Genomic DNA, 15,245 nt, shown 5'->3' on the forward strand with positions numbered 1-15,245 from the left:
TACTATTTTGGTATATGAAACAGGTGTTGTTCCCTCTGAATAGCACAAATGTGCCATTGCATTCTGGCTGCAAATAGTTTCATGCACAGCTCTGCTCACCCAGCACAGTCTAGGAATGACCAGCCTGGGGTGAGGTGTGCATAAGGCCAGCATCAGGAAGTTGGGGGGGACCAGTCCCTTATCCCGTGGGCAGACTCTAATATCAGCCTTTGGGGTTCCTGTTATCAAAAGCCTTCAGAGAAACATCTGTGTGGGACTTTGAGCCAGAAGCAAGGATGCCAGCTGCAGCCCTGCATATCAGCTCACAGTTGTGGTCTGCTGACATGCAGCTGGGTGCAGCATCCTTTAATCTGACTTTAGGCATGGATTTAGGGATGAAGTGAGAAGGAGGAAGTATGGTGAAAATCACTTACAATATATGACTGGTGGCCTGATTCAAATCCAGCTAGAGTCAATGGGACTCTTTCTACTGAATGTAATAAGTTGCGAATCAGGCAGTTTTGTAACAGAATCTCATTGCTGACTCACGGTGAGTCTGAAATCTGTGGTAACCCTCGTCGCTTCCTGGCAGGGTGTTAAGTCACAGACATAAAGATAACAGTCTAATTGCTTCCTTACCAGAAACATCCAACTCAATCCCAACCTGCCTCCCCAGATGTCTAAAGCCTGTCCAGGAGCTACTGATACTTCAGTATTTGCAGTACCTGCCTGTGACTAGAAATAGAAAAAACCCCCCACTTGTCAGTACCAGAAGGTTTGGTGCAAGTTTTGTTCCAAAACAGGAAAGCTTAAGGGGTGTCCATGTGTTATTGTATAGGCACTGGATCAACAATTCCTCATGTTCTTGTGCAAGCCACTGATCCTCTAATCCAGGGGTTGCCAGTATTTTTGGGTGAAGTGCCAAAAGCACCCTCAACTTTGGCTTGTAAGATGTTGGCATTCCAGGGACGGGTGGAAGGAGAGCTGCGAGGGGCCTGATCCTTGTTGTGGCAGCACATCCCCAGCCCCTTCCCCACTATCCACCTCTGCAGCCTTTTGGTTGCCTGCCACAGCTGGCCTAGGCTCTGGGCAGGTCCCTGTCACCTGCCACAGAGCCTGGGCTGCTCGCAGCAGGTGGCGGGGAGGTTGCAAGCAACTGCACTGGGGCCCATGGAGCCCCAGCCCAGTTTGTTACTGGCGGCAGGTGCACGTATGCCTCGAGGCGGATGGCAGGGAAGGTGCTGGGCTTGCACTGCCACAATAAGGATCAGGCCCCTCTCAGCTTCCCTGCTGTCCACCCTAAGGCATGCATGCCAAGCAAAATGCCTTTGCATGCCATGCTCTGGCAAATGTGCCAGGAGTTGCCTACCCCTGCTCTAATCTTTTCAGTTTGTTCATTTTTTGTAATAGGGTTGGAGTCTTATTGTAGCTGTGATAGTTGGGGAAATTCATGAGCAGCAAGGAGTTTTGTGAACTTTTTTATTGGACCGATTCTGTATTTGGGAGAACAGTTTCATGGTTTCATAGTTTCATAGTTTCTAGGGTCGGAAGGGACCTGAGCAGATAATCGAGTCCGACCCCCTGCCATGGCAGGAAAGAGTACTGGGGTCAAACGACCCCAGCAAGGTGTACATCTAGCCTCCTCTTAAAGACCCCCAGGGTAGGGACCAGCACCACTTCTCTTGGAAGCTGGTTCCAGACCCTAGCCACCCTGACCGTGAAGTAGCACCTCCTGATATCTAACCTAAACCTGCCCTCTGCCAGCTTGTGACCGTTATTCCTGGTCACTCCTGGTGGTGCTCGGGGGAACAGGGACCCCCCAATACCTGCTGATCCCCCCTGACTAGTTTAATAGGCCACGAGATCCCCCTTCGGCCTTCTCTTGTGGAGGCTGAACAGGTTCAGGTCCCGTAGCCTGTCCTCATAGGGCCTGCCCTGCTGCCCCCTGATCATGCGAGTGGCCTCCTCTGGACCCTCTCCATGCTGTCCACGTCCCCCTTGAAGTGCGGTGCCCAGAACTGGACGCAGTACTCCAGCTGTGGCCTGACCAGTGCCGCATAGAGGGGGAGGATCACCTCTTTGGACCTGCTCGAGATGCATCTGTGGATGCGTGACAAGGTGCGGTTGTCCTTCCTAACTGCCTTCCCACACTGCTGGCCCATGTTCATCTTGGAGTCAATGATGACCCCAAGATCCTTTTCCGCCTCCGTGCTGACAAGAGGGGAGTTCCCTAACCTGTAGGTATGGTGCCGATTGTTCCTCCCGAGGTGCATCACCTTGCACTTGTCTGTGTTGAAACCCATCCTATTCTCATCCGCCCACCCTTGTAACCTGTCTAGGTCTGATTGTAGCCTGTTGCTTCCTTCTAGTGTGCCCATGTCCCTCCACGTCTTAGTGTCATCAGCAGATTTGAACAGGGTGGTTTTTACCCCCTCATCCAAATCGCTGATGAAGATGTTGAACAGTGCGGTCCCGAGGACCGAGCCCTGGGGGACCCCACTGCCCATGTCCTTCCAGGTTGAGAAGGACCCACTACCACCCTCTGGGTGCAGCCCTCCAGCCAGTTGGCGACCCATTTGACTGTGTGGGTGTCTACACCACAGCCCCCCAGTTTCTTAATGAGAGCGGGGTGAGAGACAATGTCAAAAGCCTTCTGGAAGTCCAGGAAGACTATGTCCACTGCTACCCCTGCATCTAATGATCTGGTGATCTGATCATAAAAGGCCACCAGGTTGGTCTGACAGGACCTGCCACTGATGAACCCGTGTTGGTTGCCCCTACGCATGCAGTCCCCTGCTGGCCCCTCCTGGATGTGTGCCGGAATAATTTTCTCGAACAGCTTGCCTAGGATCGAGGTGAGACTAACCGGCCTATAGTTTCCCGGGTCCTCCTTCCTGCCTTTTTCTAAGATGGGAACCACGCTGGCCCTCTTTCAGTCCTCCGGCACCACTCCAGAGCACCATGAGTGCTCGTAAAGCTGTGCCAGGGGACTTGCAATGACCTCGGCCAGTTCCTGAGAACTCTAGGGTGGAGATTGTCCGGACTGGCTGACTTGAATACGTCCAGCCCCTCCAGAAGCTCCCTAACTAAATCCTCGCTAACCCTTGGCCCAGGTGTGCCTCCCCCGGGGCCCGAGGGGGGCCCAGCAGGGAGGTGGCTGTTCTGGTCCCTACTTAGGAAGACGGAGGCAAAGAAATTGTTAAACATGTTAGCTTTGCTGTCTGGTGTGACGACCAAATTTCCCAATGCGTCCTGCAAGGGCCCCACATTATCCGGGACCTTCTTTTTACCCCCTACGTATTTAAAAAAGGACTTCTTATTGTCCTTAATCTGGGAAGCTAGTCCCAATTCCATCTCCGCCTTGGCCTTCCTAACTACCCCCCTACATCCCCGAGCAACTACAGAATAGTCCTCCCTGGTGATGACCCCTTCTTTCCCTTTGGTGTAAGCCTCCTTTTTAGCAAGGAGGCATTCCCAGATGCTTTTGGTGAGCCACGGAGGCTTGTGTGCTCTCCTGCTCCCTTTGATCCTCGTTGGGATTACCTTCCTTTGGGCTTGGAGGATCGTCTCCTTAAGGAGCGACAACACTCCTTGGACACCTGGCTCCCCTCCCCCCCGGGACCTCAGCGCTTCTCCAACTAACCTCCTTAGCTCGCTGAAGTTTGCTCTCGTAAAATCTAGGGCCGCTGCCTTATTGCATGCCTTTGCCACCCTGCGCTGGATGGTGAATTCCAGCAGGCGATGATCGCTGTCGCCCAGGTGGTCGAGCACTTGCAGCCCCCTCACCAGGTCATCACCCATGGCCAGCACTAGGTCCAACAAGGTGTCCCCCCTGGTGGGGCTGTGCACCTCCTGGGTTAGATGGAGGTCCTGCACTCTGGCCAAGAACCTACATGAGCGGTCAGACCTGGCTGACTGCTCTTCCCAGCAGAAGTCCGGGAAGTTCAGGTCACCCATGATGACCACATCCTTAGCCTTCACAACCCCTGTGAGCTGACCCAAGAATTCCTGGTCAAGCTCTTCTCCCTGGTTGGGAGGTCTGTAGTAGACTCCCACCATTAAGTCTCTTTCCCCTTGACTGCCTTGTACTCTAACCCAAAGCACTTCAGAGTGCCCCTCCCCTGGCTCCTTGCTAATTGACGAGGATGTGTATTCCTCCTTAGTATAGTGCCATGCCCCCACCTCTCTTTCCAAACATTTGGGCATCAAGTACCCTTCCAAAAAATCCTTGCCTATGGATTTATTACAAAAGATCCGGAGAGGGAGAGATTGTTACATACACTTCTTTCTCCTCATAACCACATAGAGTTATGGAAAGGTAGGGATGGAAGGGGCTTCAGGAGGTCAACAATGGCCCAGCTCAAGGAGGAATATCCATGATGAAACCATCCAAGCCAAGTGTTTGTCTAACCTGTTCTTAAAGAAGTCCACAGATGGAGAGTCCACATCCTCTCTGGGTGGCCTGTTGCAGTGCTCAACCACCTTCCTAGTGAGAAAGTTGTCATCTACTGTTGCTGGGTTCTCAGAAGATGTCATTCTCTGGGCCCTCAGGAACAGCTGCCTGGGTCCATGATGATACAAGGGTGTCAAACTACCTCATCCAGGGGCTGGATGAATTGCACAGGTCCAGTTTGTGGGTTAGATCCAGAGCATGGAGCTGTGAGATAGCAGGAGCAGTACTAATTTCAAAAGCTCCCCGAATCGCAGCAGCCACCACTCTCTCCACTGCCAGATTATGAGCCCACAGGTAGCTCCACAGGCTGGGTATCACCGCTCTGCACTCTGGATCTAGCTTGCTGGGTTCTTCATGGGGACAGACATTTAGACATTAATTGATTCTGCCACCTCTCATCCAGCCACCAAATTTCTAACTCCCTGGGGAGCCCTGCAGGCTGTGGATGACATGGCTCTGCAGGCCAGATCCAGCCTCCTGGGCATACCTTGGTCACACGTTGGCCACTGTATCCGAGGCAAAAGGTACAGCGTGTTCAGTCCATAAATCAGCATTCAGAATGTGTAGTAAGAGCTGAGTCAGAATAAAATGTCTGTCACCAGATCCTGGAGATTCGTTTCCCCTCTTCCCATGAGCTGCGGTGAGTGGCCTGACCTTGTGTCCGCCTGTTACAGAATGGGGATTGTATTAAAGAGGAGCTAGCTGTGGGGAAGCTGGGATGTTGCTTTGTCAAACAGATTGACTTTTTTGCCTCCATTACAGTAAAGGAAATTGTCTCTGCCCCGACCACCTCCCTGATGCGCGCACACACACACTTGCACACACATGCACACACACACGCACACACACACTTGCACAGCTCTAGCTTCCAGACCCTGGAAACAGACCTGGGGAGAACATGGCAGGGCCACTAAGACCCCTTTCCCTTGTGCCCCCATCATGTCTCTTCACACGTTCATGTGATCGATGGTTTCCTCTTGGTCTGGGGTCCGTGCCCACACCCGTGAAAAACATGGCGTCGGCTTGAACAAGGCATATTCTGTGTGCTGGGGTGTAGGGAGGGGGTCAAAGCTGCCGGGTCTCCCACTGGGTTCCAGCTGTTTCCCTTGTCAGGAGAGCTGAAGTCTGCCTGCTCTGCAGTGAAATCTGAAGGAGCAGTCAGGCGTTCTCAGCTCCTGGCTTACACTGGCCCTGAAGAAGGGAGCTCTCCTTGTTCTAATGGAGTCACTCATTATGGACAAAGCCTCCTTGGATGAAGCACGGCAGAAAGTCCTTTTGAAAGCAGCCTGCTCTGCCAAAAGCTGCGGCGGGGAGGAGGGGTTGCTCTCTGCTCTGATCTCTGCAGTGCTGGGATATGCATGTTCTGTAGTCAAAGCTGGTGACCCTTCGATAAGGGTGGAAGGGATGCGCTGTCAAAACAGAGAGATTGGGCAGGTATTTTAAGTGGCTGACTGCTGTGTCAATGTTAATGTGTGCCATCTGAAGTGCCGGCAGTGCCTTCAGGGTACATCCCAGCTCTGCGGGTGGCAGGGTACTGCCAGCCCCAGAGGGAGCAGGGGAGCTCTAGAAGGGGTGGTGTTTCAGGGAGGTCACTGAACTTTCTCTGGGACCTGACTGGGCTGGTTTTAGGCAGCGATGATCCTGTCTTGAGGAGGGCTGTGGACTAGATGTGACCTCCTGCAGTTGCTTCCAGCCAGAGTTTTCCAAGGGTCTATGTGTAGGGGCTCAGTGGGGCAGGGCTCATTGTGCCCAGTCAACTGTGTTGATCACTGGGGAGGACTGCCAGGGCTGTGTTCACTGGCACTCCTGACAGCCCAATTCATGATCAGTGCCTTGGTACAAAGTGGCCACAAAGAATCTGTCCGCATGATCCACCAGGGAACACCTGGTTGGAGCCCCTGAGTCTCTGCTGCTGCCTCTTCCCCTGCTTTCCCTGAAGTCTTAAAATATGAGAGCATGATCTACCATCATTTGTCTGTACTTTAACCCTCTTCCACCCCTTCTGCTGCTTGTCTACACGTTCCATGCCTGTCGGATTTAGACTGTAAGATTAGTAGACTATCAGCTCCTTGGGTTAGGGGCTGCCTTATATATATACAGGCTCTCTGTAAAGCTCTATGCAAATCTCTGACACTCCATGAATGTTAATTAGTATTAATAATAATGATTGCAAACCTACTGGAAGCCTTGTTGGCCGCCTCTGCAAGGAATGCTGGCACTGAGACAGTTCAGCTGCTGCTAGTGGCGGTAAGGCGCACATGCTGCCCAGCAAATGTGTTGGGAAGATCAAAATATTTCAGTGATTCCCAAGTGAATTCCCCTCCACTAGTGCAGAAGTTTTGAGTCTTGGCTGCTCTCGGCTGATGTGAAGGGAGTCATCCATTATTTACGTGGAAAGGAGGCTCCCAGTCACCCAAATAGCTCTAGGCAGCAATCAGAAGAGCAAAGCTCCCATGGTTTGTGGTGTGAACAGCTTCCAGCCCTGTATTTAAAGCACCAGAAAGGATCCAACAAATGCACACAAGTCAAATTACTCACAAGAATAACCGCATTGGAGTCACTGGAAGGTATTTCTGAGTCTCCTACCCAGCACCCACTGAACTCAGTGGGAGTCTTTACATTGACTTCAGTGGGTGCCAGCTACCTATGGGGATGTCACTGTAGGCTCAAGGTGACAGCGAGTCTAGTGCTTAGAGGTCATGACTTGGCAAAAGGACAGCCTGATTTCTAATCCCAAGTCAGGTGCTGACCCCTGAAGTGTGGTGTATTAGCAATATAGCACTGTAGCAGGTCCCTGCTAAGGCCTGGTCAGCTTGCCAGCTATCTTGGACAGTGGGTTTGATTTGACCTTCCAACTTACCCACCATGACTTGATGGAAATGGTAGCATGTACATGAATGGGATCACCCCTGCTTGCCTCAGGCCCACAAAATTTCACGTAGTTCCGGCTCATGTGCTGTAGGTGCTAATGGGGTATACCACATGAGCACCCCCAAACACTGTCTGCAGATCCCTTGCCCCACATAGCCTGGTGCTAAGCCCTGGGAATAGTATTGGGAGCTCCTCCACCTCTACCATCCCTCTCTGGGAGCCATGGGGCTTCCCCTCTGCTCCCTGATGGCTTGGCATGTGTGGCTGTCTTGGCACCACAGTGTGCAGCATGCCTAGGGTGTTGGCAGCAAGTGATATGGGCTCTGGCCCCTGCTCTGGTAAGGGGGAGAGGGCAAGCAGGACCTTTTCCTTCCCCCTCTCTCTCTCCCTGTTACAAGCACATACTGCATCAGATCAGACCTGTGGTCTGCTTAGTCCAGTGTCTAGTGTCTGAGAGTGAGCAGTATTGGCTGCTTCAGAGGAAGGTGCAGGAAATGTTGTACTGGAGTAACCTTTTTGCGTGGGAAATTTCTTCCTTTCCCTTCTTGCTTAGGTGTTGGCTTGAATAATAAAAGCCCTACCTAATGTGACTGGTTATAATATATGGTGAATCCTAGTAAGGTCCTGATCTCAGTCCTATCTTGTGGCAGTGGGTTCTGCAGGTACACAATTTGTTGTATAGACAACTAGGTCTGTGTATTGGTCTTAAATGTATTCTGGTTCTGTTGTTATGAGAAAGCAGGTGGGAGCGCCCAGTTCCCTGCCTTCCCAGTTCCATGTCCACTTCCTGGCACCAGCCTTCCTTCACTGAGATGGCTCCCCCCTTGCACACCCCCAAGCACACCCCCTTGCTCTCTCCTGCCTGCACACTCCAAACCCAGAAATATGCTGGTGAGGCAGAGGCGGGCAATTATTTTCAGCGGAGGGCCTCTTACCCAGTTTTGGCAGGCTGTGGAGGGCCGCGTGGGTAGACCTGCCCCTTGACAGATGCCCCACCCCTTGACAGGTGCCCTGCCCCCTGGTCACCATCTTGGGACCAGCGTCCCAGTGTCTTGGGATCAATGTCCCAGGGCCAGCACTGGTGGGGCCCAAAGCAGGGCACAGGCTGGCAAGGGTCTGTGGAGCCAGGCTGGGCTGCACCAGCAGGGAGGGGACCTCATGCTCCTACCACCCTGCTCTGGGCCCTGCCGGCACTGGCCCTGGGACACTGGTGTGGGCCTTGTGCTCCCGCTGACTCCCCGCCCATTCACACCCAGTGCCCCCCAGCCCTGGGGTACAGGCTGGGGGCAGCGCATAGCTACAACCTCCTGCTTGCCAGCAGGGAAGAAGCTGGTGCTGAGTGTGGGGAAAAGTGTCCCCTCGCCTGCCCTATGGTCGGCGCTCCCCGCTGCAGGTGCTCACAGCCCACATGGGGCTGTCTGGAGCAGGCAGCTCTACTGAGCTGTCCACAGTGACACATGGGCCTTTCCCTCATATAGTCTTAACTGATTTGGAGCATGTGCTCCATTTAAGTGCTTAGTCTGGGGACTGGAAGAAAGGCTATGCACTTACCCTGGTGCCTCTATACAACAATACAGTGGGCAAAATATGGCCCACCAGCCAGATCTGGTATGCCAATTGATTGTATCCAGCCTGTGGCTGCTCCCGTAGTGTTCTGCATGGAGCCGAGCCCCCCCTGCTCCTGTCTATGCCCACCCTGTGCGTGTCAAGGCACCACCCTAGCCACGGCCCCAGCCAATACGCACAGTTCTGCTGCTGCAGCCGTCAGGGTAGTGCTCGGCTTCCCCTACCTCCAGTGGCTCCTTGTGCATCTCCTCCTGCCTCTGCTGTGCTCCTCCGGGCAGCAGGTAGTATGGGGAAGCAGCAGCAGCTAGGGGGACAGGTGCTGGGCAGCATGTGCTCGGCGGGAAAGCTGCAGCTGGGTGGCTTCTGCCCCACTGCTCAAGGCTCCAGCTTCTGGCCACCTTCCACTTGGCTGTGTGCAGGTAGCTACTCATCATGCCTGATTGGGCACACGGAGCCTGGCTCGCACCACCATGGCCACTGTCCTTCCCTGAGCTACTAGCTGCCCAGAGTGACACTGCAGGGACAGAAGGAGAAGGTGATGCTGGAGGTGGTACCTGGGCAGCTGCAACAGCAGCATTGTGCATGCTGGCTAGGGCCAGGACTGTGGTGTTGGCACGCATGGGCCAGGTACAGGTGGAAGTGCAGCACAGCAGAGTGCAGCGCAGTCTGCCTTTGGTGGGAGTGGGTGAGGCACAGCTCCATGCAGAGCACCATGGGTGTATCTGTCGGTCAGATGTGGGGGGGAGAGGATGGATTGTACCTGTACGTGCATTGCACCACCTGAACGAGCTCTGCTGCACATGCCTCCTGCCCCTTTCTCCTCACTCCCGACCAGCTTGTGGGACATACCCCATGGGCAGCCCCCCACACATGCACACCTTCCATCCCCCACACATACCCCCCCACACACACGTACACACACCCATGCCTCACCCCCCACATGCATCCCACCCTCCCACATGATATACAAGAATAAGACTTTATTTTAAACTATTATGCAACCGCCTCTATATACATTACTCAAAAAACAGGACTCAGAACAAAGCTAAAATATATTATAGTAGATGTTTGATTATTTTTAGTTTATCTATAATTTGTTAAAATGATATTTTTTAAAAGATTTTATGTGTGCACCCCTCAACAGCTCACCAAAACCTGTTAAGTGGGCTGCCAGCCGAAATAATTGCCCACCTCTGCTCTAATAGCGGTCTTGAAATTGGCAGGATGTCGTCAGTTCCAGACTGTAGGAGGCCTGAGATTGAGGGCTCCTAGTCAGTTCCAGCAATTATGAGATATAATAAGAGTCCAGGATGGAAGTCTAAGAGCAGCATTTTCTGACACTTGGAAGCACAGATGAGACTCTTAAACTTGATTTGGCTGTCAAGGGTTGAGCCCTGTGGTTGAAGCAGCAGGGAAGAAAGAGGATTTAGCTGCTGCATGCTGGCTGGACAGCAAGATAGAGAGATTAGAAGCAATCCAGGCAGGTGAATGGTGACTGGCCTGTACGTTGGTTTAGGCAGAGAAACAGAGAGAAAGGAATGAGGTTAACAAAATCCTTCCTGTCCTTGCAGTGGCAGGATATTGGCAGTGCCCTCATCTCCCTGCTTTACCTGTGGTAAGGTAGGTGTTTTTGATGTTCCTGCCATTGTGCCTGGTTGCGTGTGAGGGTCATTTGCAAGGTTTTTAAGAACAGGTTTGTTGGGCAAATGCTTTATTAGGATGGTTTAGAAAAGGAGAATCCTGCCATGAGCAGGATCCAGCCCTGCTTTTCTATGATTCTACAATGCCCACAAGGAACGATTCGGTAACTGCCTGGATGGGCGAGAGGCAGAATCAAAGACAATTTTAGTCATGCAAGAAGTTTGGAAAGTGGGGAACATGGGGGTGCTGTTAGCAGCTGTGGAGGAAGGATTTGAGGAGGAAAGATAGAATAATGAGTGCATATAAATTAAATGTTTCATACCTAAGGTGCCTGAAACAAAGCCCAGTGAAAACAGTGACCTACCTAAACTTTGAGTCAGGCTTGTACAATAGCTCATACCCACCGAACTCAGAGGGGTTTACAAAAAACAGGTAAATATCCCTTATTTCCATTTTGCTGTTGAGAGACTGAGCCTGAGAGAGGGCCAGGCATTTACTCAGGGCCCCACAGCAAGTTGGGAACGCAGGGAGAGAACTCAGATCTTCTCACCCAGTGTCTGGTCTACAGCAGCAATGTGGCCATGCTCTCACACATCCTGCACTGCCAGGGAAAAACTAAAAAAGCATTACATAATCCATACTGATAGGGCACAGCAGCCCAATAGGCATCCCTGGGCCTGCATATAAAAAAGTAGTGAGGGATTTCTTCCCCTTACAGGAGACTTTCCAAGTGTTTGCCATAAATGTGCCAGTAAGCGTACATGTGTACTGTATACACTTATGCATAGAGCTGTGTTCCAGTGATCCTGTAAACTCACTTGACCCTATAGACAACTTCCTTGGTTTCTGTTATTAGCATAAAGTGAGGAAGAAAATCTAAATCATCAGCTGCTGGAATTTATTAGCGGGAAACCAAGAGCATGAGATAGCAGCCAGCCTGGGGGGAGGAAAGTAGAATGGGACAGAGATGTGGCACTTTCATAAATAAGGCCAAACATATGATTCACTCCCAGGGTTGTTTTTTCAAGCCTGGGCAGAACTCTGCTTTTTTTAGCATTGATTCTTGACGTAGGACCAGACTTTCTAGCACGACTCTCAGTGGAAGTTTTGCTGTGAACTGCAGTGACAGCAGGATCCAGTCAGAAGGCAGGGTAGATACCAGACCATTGTCTGTGTGCCTCCCCTGCCTGAAACAGCATCCCTGTGTGTGTGAAGATATTTCAAGGGAGAACAATGAGCGTGGTTTCCCAGAATCTTCTCTCTGAATATACTGCCTAATCCCTGCATGCGGACATCCCTGATGAGTGAAATAATGCCTATGTTCACTATTTCCAGCAGAAGCCAGCAAAAAACCTCAGCAAAATACTGAGTCTGTGGCTAAGTCTTTGAAGTCTGCTTTGTGCTTTGGGTTTTGCTAAGTTATGCTACAGTAAGCATGATGAATAGCAAGCAAATTGTCCTTGGTCACTGCTTTGCAAATCAAGACGCAGTATCACCCCATTCTCTTCTAAATGCCTTCTTGAGAGCAGCTTTAGGAAGTGCAATGGTGCATTGCATATGGGAGTGTACATTTTTAATATCTCATGCATGTAATGGATATAAATGTAATTATGAGGCTCTTGGCTGTCAAACAATTAGCAAAATGGAAAAGACAATGGCAGGCCATTTGGGTATTGAAACAATGAGATTTTCCATCCCTAAGACCACAGGAAATGTTTACCTGAAATGAAAGAGAAATCCAATGGAAACAGGTACTTTTAAGCCAATAAGCATTTCCCTTTGGGGGTTTTAGTGCAAGCATCACAGTGTCAGTGCCACCGGAGAGTGTAATGGACTGAGAACAAGTGTGGAACTGACTGGAGTTTTTTTGTGGCCCAGATTGAAAGAAATGATCAAAGGAACAAGCTGCACATACAACAGCGGGACAGGAAGGAGTTTGTATAAAAATTAATCTGCTTTTAGTCTGAAAGGATTTATGTGTAAGTTACAGATTCTTTTACTTTACTGTGATGTGACTTTTGAACCTGAGGGTCTCTCCCATACCGAAAAGCAAACCTGAGAGGTTGGGATTTTTCAGCTATATGTAGTCTTGCAGTCAGATTTATGTGGTCAGATACCTGCACCCAGTGGATTCAACAGAAGGGTGCAGGGCTCCTCCTACACAGCTCTCGGTCCAGGGTCCAGCTCTTAATGCAGTCAGATCCATTTTGTCTTCTCACCTGCCAACATTTTGGAGCAGGGCGTGGGTATTTGAGAGAAAGGGTTTCCTCAAACACGTGGCATACCCTCTTTGCTGTGTCGTGGGAGATTATTTTCAAATCAGATGTATGTTTTCCTGTTGGTTTGTTCTGCTGCATTTTTACACTTAGGTGGAACCTCTCTGACAGGTTCCTTTGGGCTGGGTCTGTTCAATGTAACAGCCGCAAGAGTTGCAGCCACTGAATTTGCTCTAAAAGGGGAAAGGAATTTAAGTCTCATTGTGCCTCCTATTTATGCCAATGGCATTATAGTCAATGATGCAGCATGAATCCTGTGCTGTAACACTGGTCCCAAATCAAATCCTGATGCTTTCTGCAGCTTCAAAAAATACAGTGAACAGAAGGAAAAAATACTGCCCTGTGACAGAAAATCAATTCACTCCATTTCTGTTTTGTTTCAGGCTCATATTCGGCACTCTTTACCCTGCGTATTATTCCTACAAGGCTGTAAAATCAAAGGATATTAAGGAATATGTAAGTAATGGGGATTGTTTCTGGGGTATGTATTGTTTATGGTTGCTGCTCATTCTACTTGCCTGTACTGTGGTGAACCTGGGCTGGTGGAAACCTAGCTTACGGGCAAGGTGACCTGACAGCCTGGTTACAATACTGAACTCAGGAGACTTGGTTTCTGCTCCTAGTTTTGCCATTGACTTGATGTGCCATTTGAAATGTTGCTTTAGCTCCTACATAGTTCCCTTATACCAGAGGTGGGCAAAATGTGGCTCGCGGGCTGGATGCGGCCTGCCAGGCCACTCTATCTGGCCTGTGGGCCCCTGAAAAATTTAGAAAATTAATATTTATCTGCCCCTGGCTGCCTGTCATGTGGCCCTCGGTGGCTTGCCAAAACTCAGTAAGTGGCCCTCCACCTGAAATAATTGCCCGCTCCTACCAATATGGTGCATTGTTTGGATTATCAGTTGCCCCTACATTTTCGGCTCCAATTAAAATGGAAATTTCAGGTTTTTCCCTGAATAATAGTGAACAACTGCATATAAAGTCCTGGAATTATTATTGTCATTACCAAATCCCATAGGAAAGTCCAGTAATCTAAAACAGGACTGCAAGGGGTTAAATTCACTAAGAAGGCTAACATAAAAATTGAAAAACACTCTGACTTATATTGCCTTCACTAAATACTGCCAGTGCTTGACCCCATGTATGATTTTATGGCTTTTTTGGAGAAAAAGGAAAGATAGATGTGTAATCAGAATAATAGGATAGTTGGTCTCAAAAGCTGCTTAGGACCCAGAACTCAAAGGTGCTTGGGTTTTGCTGGTTTAATTTAAGGGGAGATACATAAAATCAAGCCACTTCAGCAGGCTTGTGAACTTTCAGCTGCTCTCCCTAACCTCCCCTATAGGTGATTTAGGATCCTGAGCTGTGTCCACAGACACCTATCCTAGTGGACTGGCTTCTTCATATAGGTGTGGGGTGACTGAATGTAGCTGCCCAGTCTTCCTCGGAGAACTTCTCTGGGTTGTCATGTCCCATGGCAGGGGCTGCTGCCTTTTGGTAGTGATAGTGGGGTGTGGGAGCACCTCAATCCTCTTGGGTGCATTTACACTTTCTCTCTGGTGCCTTTAGAAAGGGGCACTTCCTAGCAAGCCCCTTCTCTTGCTTGCATGTGCCACTCCTGGGTGCTCCCCACAGCTGCTCTCAATCATGACAGATGCAGAGTTGCTGTGGGGGCACATCCCTAGAGTGGCTTTATTGCTGTGTTGCCTGAGCAGTGGGGACATGATGTCTAACCCCTCTGTGACAGGCAGGACAGACACAATCTTGTGTTACATCTAAGCCCCCTACACTGGACCTGCTGAGCCCTTGGAAATTTCTCTTCCACCCTGTCAGCATTCTGGGGAGGAAAAAAACCCAGTGTCATATCCAGCTAATGGCTGTGATAACTGATAAGTATCTGCTGTGCTCCGTGCAGTGCCAGAGCTGTGACCACAGTGGCTGTTAAGATTTCAGGCTCTCCTCTGCCTGTTCTTGATAAAGGGAGCCATTAACTTGTCTAGAGTGTGAGAAGTAAACCAGATGGGCCCTGCCTCCCGTGCCAAGTATTTGCGGCAAAATGTGAGGGGACAGATTTTCCCTTTGAACGTGCAGGCAGCTCAGTAAGTTGGAGCATTGCTGTAGTCAGGATGGTCCAAGCAATATCTGAGAGGCATATTATTGCATTGTCTGAGATCCTTTTATTGGATCAACTGTAGAGTTGGGAGAGCTGTTGGACAAGCTTTAGGGCAGGGGTAGGCAACCACAGGCACGGGTGCCAGAGTGTGGCATGTGAAGGCATTTTGCTTGGCACGCACGCCTTGGGGAGGATGGCAGGGAATGGGCTAGGACTGCATTGCCACAAGGATCAGGCCCCTTGTGGCTCCCCTGCCGTTTGCCCCGGCATGCCAACATCTTACAAGTCAAGGTTGTGGGCATTTTTGGCACTCTGCCGAAAAACATTGGCAACCCCTGCCTTAGGG

The 15,245-nt window shown here is 50.6% G+C and overlaps 1 protein-coding gene across 3 annotated transcripts in view; it reads left to right on the plus strand.

The window, feature by feature from the left end:
* Nucleotides 1–15,245, plus strand: part of REEP1 (receptor accessory protein 1) — a 96,761-nt gene that overhangs the window by 29,501 nt on the left and 52,015 nt on the right. For all 3 annotated transcript variants that reach the window (XM_090035345.1, XM_090035343.1, XM_090035344.1), the window contains exon 2: nucleotides 13,170–13,242. In XM_090035345.1, the coding sequence (XP_089891471.1) occupies nucleotides 13,170–13,242 (73 nt within the window). The remainder of the gene's footprint in view (nucleotides 1–13,169; nucleotides 13,243–15,245) is intronic.

The sequence above is a fragment of the Crocodylus siamensis genome, chromosome 2 (genome assembly GCF_052110815.1).
Source record: "Crocodylus siamensis isolate JL-2025a chromosome 2, ASM5211081v1, whole genome shotgun sequence".
NCBI classification, from domain to species: Eukaryota; Metazoa; Chordata; order Crocodylia; family Crocodylidae; genus Crocodylus; species Crocodylus siamensis.